Source organism: Diadema setosum, chromosome 21 (assembly GCF_964275005.1).
Source record: "Diadema setosum chromosome 21, eeDiaSeto1, whole genome shotgun sequence".
NCBI classification, from domain to species: domain Eukaryota; kingdom Metazoa; phylum Echinodermata; class Echinoidea; order Diadematoida; family Diadematidae; genus Diadema; species Diadema setosum.
Window position 1 is genome coordinate 17,616,943 of NC_092705.1, and position 19,942 is coordinate 17,636,884.

The window sequence follows — 19,942 nt, forward strand, 5'->3', positions numbered from 1 at the left end:
AAAATGAAGGTCGCTCAACCTTTAGACTGCCCGTCGTCCCAGAACAAGTCACCGTTGGCGGCGTAGTTGTCTTTGTCTCCGAGGGCAACGATCAAACCAAGGGAATTCTGACGACTAGCCAACATTAACATCCGACAAAGAGAGACAAAGAGAGAGACAGCAAGAGAGAAAGTGAGTGAATGGTGAAAAAACGAAGGATATGTGCTATAGTGCTTCCTCAATCAATGAAACTCGTTATGTATATATATATGTATATGTGACCCTGCATCACAAAACAAACAAAAAGTCGCCAGACAGGGAATTTTAGTTAAGAGCAGATTCTGAAAGAACAGACACTAAGCTTTAAAATGATGTATAGCTCAATTGAAATGGACTCTCCTAACCTATCTAAACATTGGAAAGAAAGCACGCATTCTGGAAAAGTGTGAACTGAGATAAGAGGCTCTGAAATATAGGGTCTATGTATGTATTCAAGCGCGTAATCTTTACCAAAAAATGCTTGCTGTGCGATGAATGGGACAAAAACAGGATGTAAACCATTGGAGGAACAACAATGAAGGGATTATTAAATTAAATTGAAATTGAGCATGCTCTATAAACACATTTTGACCATCATGAATGCCGACTTTCAATGCAGTAGCTTTATCCCTTGAAAAGTTATCAGACTTGAAAGTGAAGAGTGTGCAAAGGGTTGTCAAGAAATGAAAAGGGGGTCTAAGACATACCTGATCTCTCTACTCTACAAAAAAGAGTTGTAGAAAAACTGCTGAAAATGCATTTTCTCTTTCACTTCATGATCCCAAACTTAAGAATAATGTAGAAGAAGAGTAGTTCCTTCAGAAAATATGAAAAACTCAAATTGACTTAGTTGACCCGGTTCACCTTTTTTGAGTCCTCACGTCAAATCAAGGGGTGCGACTTTATGTTCGTTTTGTGATGCACGGTCACATATATTATAATACATACATACATTGTATCTTAACTAATAGTGCGATACGCAGGAGATTCTGCCTCTCCATTCCGTTTAAGACGGAAAGAATATAGTATCTAATCTGTAGAGAATTTTAAACAATCTGTTGGGTGAAGTTAATCAATCAACCCTTTCTGACGAGATGTTTAAATTCCCACTAGGTTCCCGCAGATAAAGAAAAAAAAAATATGCTTGGAATATAAATCAAATGTTTGAATGGATGGCTTCTGCAGAAGGAGGAAAATCCTTTCATATATTGTTTAGAAGACCAAATTATGAGATATTCTGCTTCTTTAATTGTATATCATTCCCTTTCTTTACCTCGCCTCCGTTGTGACATTCGGTTCCTGTACAGGAATTATGTAACCTCCACGGATGTGCAATGGGATGTAGTTTAATGGAGCACTCAATACTTCCAGGCGTCCCTTTGCATCTTCTTCCCTACCCTAGTGAGTTGACACACATACATAATCATACACACCCAAATATTGCACAAACGCACATGCATACATGCGCAAAGACACATACACACACACACACACACACACACACACGTGTGAAAAAGAAATTGTGAAAAGGAGTAAAAGCTCAAGTCATTATAAAAAGGAAAATGTCTTTTTAGACGGCTCGAAGATCCCCCCGCCCTCTCTCTCCCCTCTTTCCCTCTCTCCCTTTGCCCCCCCCCCCCCGCCTCCCTTGCTCTCTCATGTGTCACTGGTTCTATTACTGTCTTGCCTGTAAACCGTTTTCTTTCAACTTGATTTTTGAAATAATAATACCATAGTAATAAGTAAACTAGATTTAGGACCATCATATTCGTAAAAGGGAAAAGTTTAGATAATCAAATTTGCTCTCTTGTATTAATGATTAGTATGACACAAATTGATATCTAAAATGAATACTGGTTATCAATCAGTGGGACCAGTCATCGATGTTATCTTCGTTATATGACATAATACATAACTTTGCAAGGTATTTTCACGAAGTTGCTTATGCATTCGATACATATTTATACAGAACTATTGGGTTTTTGTTTTGTTTTGTTTTTCTTTTTGCTAGAAACCTACCAGCTCATTTAAGCCTTGGGCAAGATGTTTTACCTACAACGTGAAATTATTAACAACGATGCTTGGAATAAAGACAATAAAGAATGACTTGTGGAAAGGGGGGGGGGCTTTGAAAATGAAGAAGTTGATGACAATGTTAACATTATTCTAGAGAAGTTCTGATAAAGAGACTTTAGAACGTACCGTGCGGTAGTCATACCAGCGGGCTTCAGGAAAGTACGCCTCGACGGACAGCTGTCCCTGTGTTGCAAGTGGGAAGAAAATTAAACAAGCAGTTTCCATTAGACAAAACCGATACAGGGAAACATGTAAACCATAATATTATGTGACCTGCCATCTCAGAGCAAATACAAAAAAAAAAAAAAAAAAAAAACCTTAAAGATTAAACTCGCGTCGACATTGCATGTTTCTTTTTCATTAAATAAAAAAAGAAAAATGCGAAAAAACCTGAAGGAATTCTATTTGAAGGTAAGGCTATATTCCAATTATATACAACATGGCACCCTCTATTGTTTGTTGAATGGATTGGGACTCCATGCATCGCAACCAAATCAAGTGATGGGATTATCAGATTGATCCAACACTCAACATCCATCAATGATACTCTATTTATGATGGTGTCAAATCTAATACTCTGTGATTTAGAAAATGGAGAAAAGTGAGTTGTGATAGCGAATATATACCTACAAAAGGTGAAACATTGCGCAAATTTTGAATGAATTGTCCGATTTAACGTGTTCTAATACTGCCGAATTTCATTCAATCCATCAATATACATACATATATATTCAGAGACTCCAATCAAAAGCACCTTCTGATCTGGAGATTCTCCCGCCTGAAACCCCTAGCAAACGGGAGATTCCAAGTTGATGTGTGCGAAGCGCGAAATTCCCAGGGTTCTAGATGCTCTCTGATGCTATCTAAGGCTTATTTTTTCAACATACGATAGAAATAAGTGAGAAATCCTTTCCAACGGAAGACAAAGAGCCAGGGCGGGAGAAATTAAATCTCAAGCGGGAGAACGGGAGATTTTGCAAAAATGGATTTTCGGCGGGAGATCTCCCGTCGAAAACGGGAGAGTTGGAGTCTCTGTATATTTATGCATCCGTATGGGTTTTATTCCCATTTAATGCTGTGATTCTGTTCTGATGAATCTTAAGCATACAATTACAGGGGAAAGAACATGAAAGAAACGTTTTTAACAAACTTACCTCCTCTGTTGCTGGAGATATCATGAAGGATGGTCCCCATAAAAACTGACGATCAATAGTGAATGTGTTGACATCTGTTGGAAATCTGAAGTAGAATAAGGCATTCTAATCATTGTCTTTAAACTTGACAGTGATAAGGAGTCGAAATGTCTTCAAAAGAAATTGGCTAGTTTTATGTATGGTTCTAAATATCAATGTTATATGTAAATGTTTTCATCAAACATTACACTATGTGTGTAATGTTTCATTTACCAATAGTAGTAGTACTATATTGACGACGTAACAAAATATTACTTTCATTTCTAAATGAGACATTTTAACTTCGCAGGAGCATTGCTTGTGCTGCTTATCTAGTCAAAGGGGGGGGGGGGGCACTGGATCACATTTTTTCTCTGGACTGTGAAGGTTTTGGTCACACAGTAACATATTGTAATTGTTGCTGGTGCTGATATAAGATTTTTTTTTTTTTGTAGTTCTTAGCAATGCATCAAGGAAGGGCAAGGTGAATTATGGGATAGCTACACTTTGATGCACTTGGAGTACATGTACTGTAGTAATCGGAAATCCTCGCCAAACAACTTCGGAGAAAACAATGAGCTGCGCGTTCTGAAAATAGTTGACAGGACGGACAACTGAAAACGCTTAATTATACTGTATGTCTACGAACATTTTTATCAACGGAAATCAATAGTGCTCTGACGTGCATTCATTGACGTCGAAAAAAAAGTGTTTTCTATAAGTATGCGACTGTATAACAATCAATGTGTTTCCCTAATAAGACCAACCGTACTTGCGCAGATAAGAATCACGACATCCACGACTTCCTACTCTTATCTTTCTAAAACATCTTAATTCCTTTTGCAAATAAATAATTTCAAATGGGCAAAATAATAGTAGTCTTGCGTCCAAAAAAAAAAAAAAAGAATTATGAAAACAACGAAAGGAGACATCTTATTACTATTGTTGCTCGGGCTTATGCAAGCACCAACGATATTTATGAGTAAAAGGTACAGAGCAATGACATATGATGATAATAATAATGATAATAATAATAATAATAATAATAATAATAATGATAATGATAATAATAATAATAATAATAATAATATGAACAAAAATGATTTATACACATAAATGAAAATATAACGAAAAAGAAATTAATTGACGCATCAACGACAATATTTCTTTTAATTGCATATTGTACACTTCCTACTAGCAAAAGTCTTTCTGTAGGATGTTTGCTATAACATTTGACATCTGTAATACCGTGGTAATTCTTACTCGTGAAGGAGTGGCCTGGCAACCGTAGATCCCTCGGTGTGGGCGTGGTAGAACAGTGTGTAGAGAAAGGGTAAGAGACGGTAGCGAATGAGGAGAACTTCACGGGATGTTGTTGCCACATCTGTCCACACAGTTGGATGCTGGTCCTATTGCCAAAACGACATGAATGATATTTATTGCAGCTGATAATAAGATAATTTGTGCGGTGCAATAATTCTTGCGAAAAATGGTTGAACTAATTTGATAATAATGTCATTTTCTGATCGATTGATCGATCAAATGGTTGTGGTGTAAAGACTCTGGTATATAGCGACTCGGTTCTAGGACAATTACCCCTGACCTTAAACCTGACCCTAAACCTAATCATAATTCTGTATACCTAATCATAATTCTGTACCTAATCATAATCCTAACCCAAGCTCTAACCTTAAACCTAACCCTAGCCCTAGTCTTTATCTTAACCCTACCACAAACCGGTATTTAGCCAGAAGGTGTAATTGTCCTGATACGGTAGACTCTACCACAGTTGATGTTCTTTGTTGTCTCCACCAATTAGGAAGCGATGAGGGCCCGTTCAACGTAGTTGATTCATTGTTAAGAAGAATGAGCAAAGATTTGTTCTCTAGAGAACGTGCTCTCCAATTATTGTTTGGGGGTTTCACAATTAATATCTCTTTTTTTTTTTTGGCACGAAAAACAGGCTACAACAACCAACTAGTACAAGTATGAAGCGTCATGATAGTAGGCCTAATTACGTACTATAGTGTCTCTTGTGTTGTGGTTGCGTGCGAATGGGTAGAAAGCGCCAAGCTCCATCCATCGATGACAGAGTTCTTCCGTCGTGTTATAGAAAAATCCACAGATATCAGCGCCGACCTACATTCGTTAGATAACACCAGAGTGCAACGTGACAATCTGTTTTTGATGCCGTTGCATTAACCACTTTATACAACTTAATGGTCTGACTGTATGAGCACGAGATATGCGATGAGAAAGAAAGAGAGATTACAATATTGCATCCGGCAAAAGGATCGAGTATATAGACACACATTGCCTATATCATTCAGGTACACATTTTTTTTTTTTTTTTTTTTTTTTTTTTTTTTTTTTTTTTTTGCTCATAGTGTGGTCAAGTGCCAAGCTTCAGGCCAAGTTATTTTTGTTTCTTCTTCAAAACTTGTACGAATGTTTTATCAACTCATGCCGAAGCCCCTCTAACTTTAAAACAACAACAAAAACAACAACAAAGCAAGATACCTCTGGAGTTGGTGAAACAGTCCTTCTTGTAAAACATAAAAAACAAAAATAGACATAACTGTGAAAAATGAAGGAGAGAGAGCCTACTGTTTTGTATATGATTATTTGTATTTTTCCAAACAAATGTAAATCTAAATGATGGGATTTGTGATCGATTAAAGCAATGATATGTAGTTTAAGCCAAAATTTTCTCAACCTTGGTCGCACCTGAAATATGGATCTGCACTTGCCCTGAAAGCTTGTGAACATTTGGGTGCTGAACTTATTCTCTGGATGCAAATGGTTTGTTGTTAATCTCAAATGAATACAATGGACAAGTGGAATTCGGAATCGCTCAAAGTCCACTACCTCGGCTCCGCCTCCCCGGATTGGTATAAATGAATAATCTCACATGTTAAGGGTACGTCTCATTGTGAATTGATTAAAATGCATGAACTTACGTATGGGAATCCAAACATGCTCATCTCGAGTACCGCTGATGAAGAAGAGAGAGAGATAATAAAAAAAAAAGAGTGTTATTCATGTGCTGATGTAATAAAAGTTCGCAAGAGAAAGTACCGTGATACTGGTAGTATTACGTTAGCTGGTACTCATAGACAATGACAATACATAATATATATATATATATATAACGAGAGTAAAGAAGAGTATTTACGTAATCATACGTATTTGTAAGTGTTTATATGTCAGTGTATGTATGCTTGTTTGTGATTGTATGTATATATGTTATATTATGTAAGATTGACGCATATATGTACTCCTACTAGTGTATTTATTTTATGTCGTTTCTGCCTCTATCATTGTCGTTATTATTTTCACTTTTGTCTTGATCATCATTATTTTTGTATATGATATCAATGTTCTGTATTTTGTCCGATTTGTCCTCAGTCTTGATAAAGGGCAGGGCCCGAAAGCTCGAAGTAAAATCAAATTGTGAGGATTCAAAAGCTACCCTTACCGCCTCTTCTTTACTCTCGTTATACATGTACACACTACTAAGATGCGACGGCCCAGGGGTTTAGCAGCTGAAGATACACCTCTCACACTATATATATATATATATATATATATTTCTCATTTCAGTAGCTTGACTTATGCTACCGACACTATAAAGGTCTCTTTGAGTAACATTGTTTGCACTCTTTAAGTGTTTGTCAAGTTCATCAAATTTTTCGAAAATAATTTTAAAGTTTCCAGTGTCAAGTTGACTACATGTTTTCTCTGATTTACTGTAGCCTATAATGATAAGTTTTCAATATCTGTTGGGGTTGTTTTCCTTCATTGGTCTTTATAGTTATTACGTAGGCTTATATCGTTTCACAATATTTGGATCTCGACTTTCTCACTGTCTGTTTATATAATTGCGCAATTTTTGACGGTCATCTTCGAGCAACTTCTTTGCGTCAATATCGTTACATTTCTTGCACTTATTTTTCAGAGCAAAGTACTTCTTTCGTAATTTTGAGCAATTTTCCTCAAATCACGCACGTCTATGCTTGTGGGTATCATTATGGCATACCTCAGTTGGAAATGTATTCTTTCCCAGCAACTCAACCAGTTCTTAATACGTAATTAAAGTAAATATATTTGGCTGCGTTTGTTATACCATCATATCGCAACTTGATCGACGGTGGCTTCACTCTTAGATAGGCTGTTTAGATCACCAATTATTTTCATAATATCTTGTTTATAAGGATATTGCAAAATTCATTGAATAATTTAAGGATTCCAGTCTGGAATTTTTTTCTTGGTTTAACGGTTTGTATGTATGTGTGGGGAGAGCGAGGTGATTCAATATGTTTTGACTTCTTGAAAGAATTTTCTTGGTTTAACGGTTTGTGTGTGTGTGTGTGTGTGTGTGTGTGTGTGTGGGAGGGGGTGATTCAATATGTTTTGAATTCTTATCAATTCTAGTGTGTAATGTCATACATATTAGGCTATGTTTGTCAAACTTAAGATACTAGTAATCAAATTTGTCGAAAACCCCCACACAAAAAAACCCTGATCAAATACCTTGGAAAAGTTCGTGGAAAACTATGGAATAGTCGACAATGTTTGCAGCCGCAGATGTCAGTTTCCCAACAAGTAACATCACTAACTATGCGACCATTTATAGTGATCATGTTCAGGCTTTATCAGTGAGATTTTGTACACAGAAACACTGCTTTTAATGACACAAATCTGTCTTTCACTGACACTATTTTTAGAGCTACAAACAGACGGTCAGGGTGCTACGTGATGTGTGCATCGGAGCGCAGCCGGCTAATTGTCCTTTGTTTGAAACTTGTAAAAAAAAAATGACAGAATCCCATTTGAGTTGCACAGTCCTACAATAGACTGCGGTATGGTATGTAGTATAAACATAGTATTGCGTAAGGTACACTCTGGAGGGTTAAATTGTTAGAACTTTGCGCGAAATACAACGTACCAATACACAACTCACTGTTGGCTTTTGCTTTGTTTGTTTTTGTCACGACATAATCTATGTAGGTCCTACCCGTCCAAACAAAGATGCTGATCAGTATTGACGCCAGGTTTATCATGCTTCACCTCTTGTAATGGTTCATAATCACCATGTTCTTTGAAGATTTAACAGCGTACATTTTTTGCAACATTCAGAAATGTGATTTGATCGATTTAAACTACATTGTAATTCAATATCAGCAGATACCACAACCTATAATGACTCAATGTTATCATTGATTATCAAGACCCTCTGGCAGACGGAGCAGTGGCAACATTGAAGATGCTACCTTAGGTAGAGAAGACCAAACTATTGCTTTCTATTATTACCTTTGGCTGTCATTATCATTGCAACTTACATACTTGTAAGGTTGTAGTTTTAATACTATGATTACTGTAAAAATAATGAAAGAAAATTACAATGATTTATTTTGAACATTTGTATTTCAATTATCAATGCACATTATTATTCAACTAGTTGAAATGTAACAATCTAACTTCCAAATCTAATTTCTGATTTGTAAGAATTTGGAGGATATTTCAATCATTATTAGGGTTAGCAGTAATTATAGCAATAGTGTAGCACTGATGACGTAATTGGCAATAATTAGAGGAGATGGCCTGAAACCTTACATGGTATGCTATGGCCAAGAGCGGGCCACTCGCTCTTGTTATCACCCGTCCAGTGCCCGGCGTAATGCCCACTACCCGTGAACGTCGATCTAGTCAGCACCATGCTCCGTCGAGAAGGGAAAATCTCGTCCAAGGCCCTGGAAAGCGCGGAAATGTGGAAGGGTGTATTCATGAGAAACGTATCTTGGAACATGAAAGAGTAATGAATATCTATCGAACCTCCATTAGACAGTACAGTTCTGGTTGAGGTGAGGATTTAGCTGTAAATGTTATGCGAGATATTCAGACACCACTCTATGAGATGTCAAAGAGCATACAATTCTAAGGGGAATCAAAAGTTTATTTGATGAAAATCGGTTTTGAAATGACTGAGATATCCAAAAACAAGGTGAATCAAAGAGATCCTAATAAAAGGCGTGGCCCGTCGCCTTTTATTATTACCGCTTTTTTTGATATGTTGGCCATTTGAAAACCAATTTTCATCAAATAAACGCTGAATCCTTCTTAAAAGTGCATGCTCTTTCATATTTCATAAGAGGTTTCTCATCATCTCACTTAAGAATGTTATAAACCTGAATCCTCCCCTCAACCAGTACTGTACAGTCTCTTTAATTATGTAGTACAAGGAATGACTTGGCATATACAGTGGATTACATTTAAACTGGACAGATCCATAGGGAGACATTGCAGTGAAGCGATCCTCTGGACCGCGATCCAAATATTAGCTTAGGGCACGGTTTGCTTCGTTGACCGGTCCAGCATGCGAGAATTGACAGTTCATAACTATAACATCTGTGATTGTGTAAGCTTCTGTATGCGTGTGTGTTTTTTTTCCCATTCTTTTTTTATTGTTATTTATTTCATTTTTTTTGGGGGGGTGGAGGCTTATAAAAATATTTACAATTCGGACAATTATTATAGGACTCTGGCAATGTGGTCCGATTGTTATTTTCCTTTCACTACTCTGTTTGCGTGATAACTAAAACAACGATAAAACATAATGACTTTTTCACCCACAAATGCAAGCCAAAGTTTTGGTGGTTATAATGTACTTTCCGCATTTTTAAATCTTGACCATGTAATAGCATTTCTAATTTGCCGGAGGGGATGTGGGAGAGGGAACACTCACGTCCTCGTTGCGATGCTCATTGAGTGTCCGTACATGCTGTGTACATTATAATGCCTGCTCCACGCCTGCATGTTGTCCATGCAAATCGTCTTGTCCCAAATGTGTCCTCCGTCTGTCTCGTACAACCAGACTAGTGAGGAACAGAGAGAGAGAGGAAAGAACAATATCATCCAAAGTTGTCACATTTCTCAACTTACAGTGAAAAATATTTGAAGCTGATAACTGTCAAACCTCAGCGCATGATCGATTTTTTTTTTCACTTAAGTAATAATCATATAATATAGGCCTTAACTATTTTGACTGAACTTTGTGAATTGTCTTGTTGTTGTTGTTGTTGTTGTTGTTGTTTTGTTTTTATTTAAAAAATTCCAACTTCATAAAGAAAGAAAATATGAACCGTGAAATTTGTTATTCACCTTCGAAACTTGGTCAAACATTTACGCACTTCGATCAAAACAAGTAGGACTGTCATAAAACACACACACCCATACACTTTAGAGCAGTCTAATTTGCCTCCGTGCCGGGACGTGTGTCTTCGAGCATTGAAATGAGGCCATTATCGTATAATGCCATTCAATTCAGCTTGTACTTTATGTATTTCATTTTTGTTTTATCTCTTTAATGAGCATGAAATGTTTTGAAGGCAAACCCTTTGTATTGGATGCATAGTCCTGAATGCCGTTTCGTGTAGTTCCAAACGACAATCTGATCAGATCTGATCTGATCTGATCTCAATCTGATCTGCGAACTGGTAATTCAAGAAACAAATCTCTATAATTCCAGCTTACTCTTCCATTTGGAACACTTTCATTTGATTGCTTTTGTGATTTTCACATGTGATTTCAGTTCTCTGAGAACTTACTCAAGTAAGAACGAAACAAAAACACTTGATACAATTCCAACACTTATAAGACTGAATTGTATCCACGCAAATTTTGGTGGGTATAGCCAATGGACATTGATGGAGAAAATAGAAATTGATAGGTGCGAAACTGAATTCACCCCCCCCCCCAAAAAAAAAAAAAAATGAACAGTGTAATGAGGTACAGCACAATGGCACCATCGTTCCTTCCTGTATTTTCATTATGTCATTTAGATATAAATCATTACAAATCATTATAAAATGAATGCAAGCAGCCTGCATCATTTGACTGGCCAACATACGAAATTGACCACAAAGAAGAAGGTCTCTATTGATAACAATGACGCTAACAATAATCATCAATTATTTTACATGCTTTACATAAATTTGGACTACATGAATCCAATTTCAATCACTTTTTTTGTCCTATTTTTTTCTTTTTCAGTGCTTGTTTGTTTATTTGACAAATATAGACGTTTTGAGGATACGCAACTTGGAGCCGAGGAGACCGACTGCCTCCTACATTATCCTCCGAGCTCTCAAGATCCCACTCCTATCCCCCAGTGGAAGAAAACCTCAGAATTACTTTCCTTGTAGCCTGTTCTTACAAGAAAAATCGTCATAAATCTTTCTGTCACTAGCTATACATTTGAATGTAATCTTTTAAGCAGCTGAGTCCTAGTTCAATCGACCTATTCCGAAATCCCCTTATTATAATCGATCTGGTCAATACGTGACAGTCAAGTGAAGAGACAAGGCGCAATAACAGAATATCTAAGCATTGTGGAACCAGATGGATTCTGAAATTAAGGCAAAAATGCATGTAGTACGTTGTCTCTACAAAGGAACTCACATCTAGAAAGGTATGGTGGATTATTCCATCGATTGATCGGACATCCTTCGGGAGAGCCGTACACGAAGTTAGCTGGCTCGTTCATATCCTGTTTTTGTGGAACATAATAGCAAGCAAATAAGCAAAATGAAAAAGTACTGCCCCATTTAACACCTGAAGATGAGTATCACCTGCTTATTTACTAATTTGAATGTATCTACCCAGGCATGTGTTCTCTCTATAAAACTATCCTTACACACACACGCGCGCGCGCGCACACACACACACACAGCCATGCAATATACATAAACACGTGATTACTAAAACAAAATACAGAGGGAATAAGAGAAAGAAAATGATTTATGTAACTTATACGTATTCTTCAACATTATGTATGTCTACTCTAGATTTTTTTCGGTACTTTTTTTGTCTACCTTTGATATGGGCATAATTTGATTTCGAGTTTTCCTTTAATTGTTAAGGAAACAGGGTAAGTGATGTATAGCCTTTAGCCATGCGGTATTCCCTTTGTGTGTCTGAACACTGCATTAGTCTATTTTCAGACATTACTGAGAGGCAAGCAGCCCGCTAGACCTTGTCCAAAGGCTAGGTAAGTGACTGAGCCGAGTGCTGGTAATCTTTGTACAATAAGTGGATGCTACGAAACTGCAATTATTGATTTGGAATAAAACACTGTTAACTTCTTACAATCCATAATGCGTCGTATTTTAACACTTCGTAGAACTGCTTGTTCTGCTTTGTCCACCATTCAACCGTTGGAGGGTGTGTATAGTCCGGGTAGTGCACCAGTCCCGGCCATACCTATAGAATATAATTATATATTTGAAGATTTGAATACACATCAATATCTATACAGACAAATACTAGACAGCAGATGATCGCCACAAGTTGCCTAAAATGACAGAAGTGACAACTATCGTATAACAAGTTTTATTGAAAGTACAGGTCCCGACAATATTCATCATAAAAATTACTATTTAAAAAAGAAAGAAAAAGACAGCTCTTAAATTCACCTTTGCTGTTATCACATATTAGCTCGTGAAATGTATATTTCAGTACAGCAACTATTGTTTAGTATATTATACAATTTCCGAGTACTTCAGGTCTTCAGCAATTAAAAAGAAAAAGAAAGAAGTATGTTCCCTTTTCCCAGAATTGTAGTGATGTGCAAGAGCAGCAGCCCGGATACCATGCAACAGGAAGAATTATAAAGATAAATAATACCAAATGACCTGGGGGTTGTGTTTATAATTTGTAAATGGGCGTTCGTGTTGTTGTTCTTGTTTTTGTTTTTGTTTTTGTTTTTTGTTTTTTGCTATTGTTCGTTTGTTTGTTTACTTGCATGCAGTCATATGCCATTCTAGTTAGACCCACGATCATACCATAAATTGCAACAGATTGACAAATTCCCCTTGATTCTCCTAAATAGCGCCTACATATCAAATATTCGGTGTTTTGAGTAATAGCCACGATAACTCAGAGGCACACATGCTTGGCTCGGACTCGTATGGCTATTATTCAAAACACTAAATAATCGGTGTGCAGGCATATTTAAATGAAGGACATTATGTCAATCAGTTGCAATAAATCTCCACGCAAGAGTTATCAATTTGAATATAATCATGACTATCACAGTAATATCGTTGTAATTGCTTTGATAACAACGGTGATAGAAACATAATTTACGTATAAAGTATTTTGAGTTCACATTCATGTCAAATCTGTACAGCAGCGATGACAATATAGCTGCGTACAATGTGAGCAAGCCCCACTGCACGCCCCACCCGCCAACCCCCTCCATAAATATGGGCAATATATGGGCAATATCACCTAGACTGAGATTCTCTATACCCCCTATCTCTCTCTTTCTCTCTCATTTCTTTTCAAATAAAGAATCTGAGAATCAAATTGCAATCTTGTGGTTCCGGGTATTTTTATTTAAACTTTTTATCTTTAAGTACGGGTCTGGCAGTATGAGAAATAAAAAAAAAAAAGACTCCTTAGAACTTAATACGGAGCTCATGATTTTGCGTCACGCAATCGACAGGGCTAATTATGACTTGACCTGTATAACCGTTCTCAATATTGTATGGTTTCAAAGAAAACGCTTGACAATCGCACTTATCGCACCTATCGCACTGCGACATGTTAAGTAACCTTGATGTCAGCTTACATGCGATTATAAACAGGATACTTATTTTCAGAATTATGATTGGTTCAAGCCCGGAATTGATTTTATAGGTTTTCTTCTTTTCTTTTTTTTTATGTATAGCTATATCGAATATTCCCCTTTTCCCTTGTAAAATGTTTGTTTGACATAACTTGATAACGGAAAGTAGGACCTAATTTCTAACTTTATTTACATGTTTACAGGACAACATTAATTTTAGATGATTATGTTCTATTAAGCTTGCGTGATCTGACTAATGATACTTTTGATCGGAACTTTTAGCTTTGTTTTTCGTTTAAAAAAAGCACTACCTTAGTCAAGAAATTGCGCATTTGTCAACATGACGATGGCATTGCATTTCTGGTCACTGTCGTACAGTTGTTAATGACTAGCACACGTGCTAAGCATTTTAATAAAGTCAATGTAAAGCTCTTCGCTGGAAGTGAGACCCAGGTTCAAGTAGGTTCCAATACAAGGAGAAACGGTAACGCCGATTTAAACCGAAGCATTAATCATTCTATTTGCTTGATGGTATAACATGTTGCACTTGTTCAGGGGGAGGTGCTTCACGTTTGGATTTCCACAAAGCCTTACCTCTCCCACGGCGTATTCGTCTCCGCTGGGCCTTTTGATAAAGACGTCATTTTCCACCCCTTCATCGAACGCGGGATTCCCAGGTTCGATCTTTATTCCCGGATCCTAATCGTGATAAACCATCGAAATAAGCGAAGTTGATTGGCTTTACTTTTCAAATCTTAAATTAGTATTTTCTCTTCATGCATGCGTCTGCGCTTGCTCTTGACAACCTTAAAATTCACGAATATATATACCCATTTGGAATTCACTTTACGTGGATCATGTACACAGGATTACTGCTACTATATATTGCATTCATCAAAATGTGTGTTTGTTTATTTTATAGTCAAACGGTCCAATCAATTATTGTGAAATTATGAACCATGTCTGAATTTTACCTGGCTTTCGAAATGAAGCGTCATCTTCATCTTCAAGCTCTTTTATGTTACAAACATGTGAGTTTACGCCAATATAAGTAAATTAAGCAAACATGTTCTAAATCATGTTTCCCGCAATGATTTATACGTGCAATGCTATTGTTGTCATTATCACTGTTTACGATAACCATTATCATCATAACAATTAAGAGTTATTTCTATAGTTGACCCATAATTATTCATCATTTCATTATCTTCATCAAAATTTACTTGGTTGTGAAAACCACAAGGCATTACATCGGAAAACGTGGACATTTTCTTTACCACAATAATGATGTACTTCATTCCCCAGTTATGAAGCTGATCCACGTATTCCGGTAGGCCTGCGTACGTGTCGTTGTCGATGGTCCAGTCGCGTTGACCCTCCATATAGTCGATGTCCCCATACTGAACATCCTGTTGTCATTAGAGAAGGAGAGGGAGAAATTAAAGAAATTTGAAGGAAATTAGATAAACAAGGAGAGCAACAGAAAGAGAGAAAGAGAAGGTCAGGGAGGGCATCACAGAGAAGCATTAATTAAGGAAGAGGTACAGAGGTTAAATGCTATACATAGAAATAAAAAAAAAAGTATGGGAAGATTCAGCATACACTAACTGATGGGTGAATTTTGATTAAATTTTGATTAAATGCAAGAGATATTCCACAATTGAAAAAAAAAATGAAGTATGGATAAATAGAAGGAAAAACCTCCTCCAGGCACATTAGATCTTTATGTCCTATCAATCTGATCATGACAATTAGTCGGATTGTAGTTGTTGTAAAATGTACATCGTAACGGCAGTTTTTCCCTAACAAAAATTAATTGTAACATTCCCCCCCCCCCCATAATCTTGAATTGTATAATATTTTACTAGTAAATGGCTCTACAACAGATGGTAGTGATCAGGTGGAAGTAAAGGGAACGGCATACAGACGGAGGACCGTATGAAGAAGGTCAGAGTGATAATAGTAATCCTTACAAATGGAATCTCGGCATTTCTCATCTCCTCCACCACTTCCTTCACCCTGTCGAGGCTGTTGTACTCCCACCGAGACAGTTGGAATCCCAGGGCCCAGTACGGGGGCATCATTGGCATACCTACTGCCTAATCACCACAGAAAAGATGACAAAAACGCATTTGGTTATTAAAAGTATGATTACTCAATAGGGATGATTCTTTTAATTTCAATTCAGTTTTTCATGTCTCTCGTCATATTTCGCCAGAAATATGCAAGGAATCACAAGATCATTGCCCAGTACTGAGCTTGAATACATTTGTCAATGGATGACGATAAGGTAACATTGCAATAGGTAGAGAAAAAAAAAAGAACAGCGGAAGGAAAAAAGATATATATTTATATACATATATCTGTGTGGGCCAACATAAGATTGTTAGAATGCAAGGATATAAAGTTAAAAGTGTTATACTATATAATTCAAATCAGTTCAATCCCCAAATTCAAATCGGATGCAATACAGATAATGAAGAAGTTAGAAAGGGACAAATTAAATACAAAAACCGTGATATTACACAAACATATAGCAGAACACCATGTGACCATATACAGCCAAATTACTTCTATCAATGTAATTCATATACATATAAAATGCGTTAATTTGTGTGTGAGTGTGTATGTGTGTGTGTGCGTGTGTGTGTATTTTTTCTTTTGTAGTTTCCTGGTTAAAAGGGCATTGAGAGTGTAGTGGGAGATGAAACGGGATTGGCAATGCTATCATCAACTGATTTGTGAAGTTATATTGTCATAAGATTTCGAGTTAATATACAAGGCATATTAAAAGATTGCAATAAGCGTATTCTAGAGACTAGGAGGTTTAGCATTTATAAACGTAATATTGGGGCAGATATGTAGCAAAAATTGGTCGAGATGCTCAAAACCGGCGGAAAGTATGAAATTTTGCATATGGGGGTATTTTGGGGCGCTGATTTCAAAAATTGCCGGATCCAAGAGATTTGACCACGGGGTCGGCCGCCATTTTGAATTCCAATATGGTTGCCGTCACGATTATTTGAATATCCGTATCTTCAATTCTTAATGACCTTTGACACCAAAACTTGGTACATAAGAGCGTTTTGACATGTTGACTTTGATGACAGATTGTTTTGAAATGTCTGACAAGCATCGAATGGCCGCCATTTTGAATTCCAATAAGGCCGCCTCGACGAAATGTTCAAAATCCCTATCTCGAGTTTTAAGTGTCGAGTGACACTGAAATTAGGTGCAAACAGGTATTTTAGCATGCTGAGTTAAAAAAATGGAATAATGTGATGTGTCTGACAAACGCAATTCCCACTATTTTGAATTCCAATACGGCTGCCAAGACAAGCATCACGACTAACATTCACTGGCATGTAAAAAAGAGCAGCAAAAATAAAGCTTAATGCACCTTTTACTGACGTCACAATGTAAATACAGCAGCACGTACTCAATCAGTTACAAACGCGCGCTCAATCAGGGAGCTTAATTTACAAACCCGAGATAGAGATTTTAAACATTCTAAAATGGCAACTGTGTAGGAAAATTCAAAGTGGCTGCCGTGCAGTTTGTGAGACATATCAAATAAGTCTGTTATTGAAGTCATCATATCACCATTCTTTTATGTATCAAATTTCAATGGCCTATGTTATTCAGAACTGAAAATAGGGATCTTTAAATGTTTTGTGATTGCGGCCATGTTGGAATTCAAAATGGCGGCCGACCCAGTGGTCAGATCTCTTGGATCCGGCAATTTTAGATAGCCCCCAATTTTAGCGCCCCAAAATACCCCTATACGCAAAATTTTATACTTTCCGCCGGATGCGAGCATCTTTTTCACATATTTGCCCCACTATAAGCCTAAAATGGCAGGAAAAGATGGCAGGAAAATTAAACATTTACATTTACCAAGAATAGTCTGGCCAATGATCTTTGCAAACAGCCACTTGTTACGTGTCAATATTGTCAAAGCTACGAAGTTCATCATTTTTGGGACTACAGATTTGATGCCATGTAATAAACTTTTCGAATTAACAGAAGCCCTCAGGTTCAAATGGACAGACCACTATTTATCATTTCTGTCATTGTTCTCATTTCAATCAGGAGAAACCAAGACTTTTCACTCAGAGTTGGATTAAAGCAGACACAAAACATCACAAAAGGTAACTGTCAAGAAAACTGTCATTGGTTTCGTTAATACGCAGTTGTCGCTGGCTAAGAGGGTTGTGGCACTGCCCCGCTACTGACAATGCTTCTCAACAAGTAAACATGGCGTGGTCGCCTTTTTTATTTTTTTTTATACCCACTATCCCAGCCAGGAAATATAAATCAATTATAAAATTGTAAAGGTTTAAGCATAATACCGTTACAAAATGGTGATAAATGAGGTACAATCACGTGAGCAAATAAAATGATGTTATGAAGCCATCGCTCTACAAGTCTTTTTATGATCATGGCCGCAAATATTCACCAATTTCAATTTTCTGAAATGCATAAAAAATAGGAAGTCATATTAATCTCATCAAGGACAAAGTTACAACGTAGATGAAAGACAACAAAAAAAAATGTAGGGAAGATAAAATCTATAGATGTGAAGAGAGACAGATATCAATGTTTTATTACTGTATCATGTGGAACTATTACAAAAAAAAAAAAGAGTCCTCGATTTGTGTCTCTACAATTTGTCCTAGTCTTGTTCGTTGACTTCAGCATAGGTGAGCTTCCTATGATTACCTCGACATATTGCTGTACAACACTCTCTGGCGAGGGACCAAGAAATATATATAAGTCGATGACGCCTCCAATCATTCGGTAAGTTACAGCCGGCATAGGAGAAAGGGCGACATCTGTTGTAAAGACGGCAAATTATTCGAATGTCATGATCTCATTTCCATGTAATCATCATATTGGGAAAACAAAATAACGAAGAGGGGAGGGGATGGGGGATTCTGACATCAGGTAAGCAGGTTCACATTTTGCAGGTGACATGTTGGCTTCTTTCATTTCATTTTCCGATGAAAGAGCCTTCGGAATAACGAACCTAATTTCATTTTCGAATTTATGTACCTTCAGACCTACGAACTTCATTCTATTTTGGATTAAGGAACCTTCGGAATATGGCCACAAATATTTTGATTTTCGAACACTATTTCATCTTCAAATTAAATAATCTCTAAGTTTAGGGAATGACCAAACTCTTTCTTCTTTCTTTCTTTCTTTTTTCTTTCCCGGATTTTCAACAAACCTTCGGGATAATCACGAACATACATATGTATCACACCAAAGACCCTGTCCTTTACTCGTGTCTTGAAATAATGGATAGAGTTCATTGCATCCGATTTTCCGTATGCCTTTAGAAGAAAATCTTCTCTCGAAGAGCACCGGAGTGAGTATAATCGTGTAAACGTAACTACGCAGACAGATTTCGTGCTTGCTTGCTTGCGCGAGCGAGCGCACGCGCGTTTGTGCGTGAATGTTTGAGGAATTGATATTTCGCCAAGTAACTTCTCTCCAAATTGCAAGGCAATAAGTACGGTGAATGATATTTTCATCCGCTTTAAAATCACCTTGTTGCGACACGGATTGTCGCCCCTACACGGATTGTCGCCCGCCCTCGAAGCACATTTTGCTGGGTAAACATAATCGTTCTGGACATAATCACTGAAATACTAACACATAACTTACATGGCTACATCCATGCAAACATGCCATGTAAAAAGTCATGGTGAGGTTTCAAGGAAGTGTGTATGTGCGCGTGCACATGATAATTTAGTGTCCGTTTGTGCGTGTGTGTGTGTGTGTGATGGAAGAATGTGTTTATTATGTCAGTTTTTTTGCGTATGTGTTTTTTAGCTGCGCGTGGGGAGGGATACCTAGTAAGCTGTTGCTGGCATAAACGTTGATATTGATTTTATCAGCAGCTTTGAATCTGATGAGTTTGTTTGGCAGATTTGTATAATTATGAATTCGGAGTGGAGCTTGCGTGCGGGCAGATGCTGCTTTTCTGCATACGATTATGTCTAGAATATTTATCAACGTTGGGAAATCGTTTCATCAG

General features: G+C 37.1%; 1 protein-coding gene across 1 annotated transcript in view; it reads right to left on the reverse strand.

Annotated features, from left to right (window-relative positions):
* The window catches only part of LOC140244363 (sucrase-isomaltase, intestinal-like), a 34,901-nt gene that overhangs the window by 3,633 nt on the left and 11,326 nt on the right, over positions 1–19,942 (reverse strand). The window contains exons 6-20 of the mRNA XM_072324004.1: positions 18,619–18,731; positions 15,870–15,995; positions 15,174–15,305; positions 14,491–14,595; positions 12,414–12,527; positions 11,727–11,814; positions 10,012–10,141; positions 8,883–9,019; positions 6,227–6,261; positions 5,289–5,405; positions 4,530–4,675; positions 3,249–3,333; positions 2,221–2,277; positions 1,292–1,416; positions 20–114 (exon numbers count right to left, since the gene is read on the reverse strand). Coding sequence (XP_072180105.1) covers positions 20–114; positions 1,292–1,416; positions 2,221–2,277; positions 3,249–3,333; positions 4,530–4,675; positions 5,289–5,405; positions 6,227–6,261; positions 8,883–9,019; positions 10,012–10,141; positions 11,727–11,814; positions 12,414–12,527; positions 14,491–14,595; positions 15,174–15,305; positions 15,870–15,995; positions 18,619–18,731 — 1,605 coding nt within the window. The remainder of the gene's footprint in view (positions 1–19; positions 115–1,291; positions 1,417–2,220; positions 2,278–3,248; positions 3,334–4,529; positions 4,676–5,288; positions 5,406–6,226; positions 6,262–8,882; positions 9,020–10,011; positions 10,142–11,726; positions 11,815–12,413; positions 12,528–14,490; positions 14,596–15,173; positions 15,306–15,869; positions 15,996–18,618; positions 18,732–19,942) is intronic.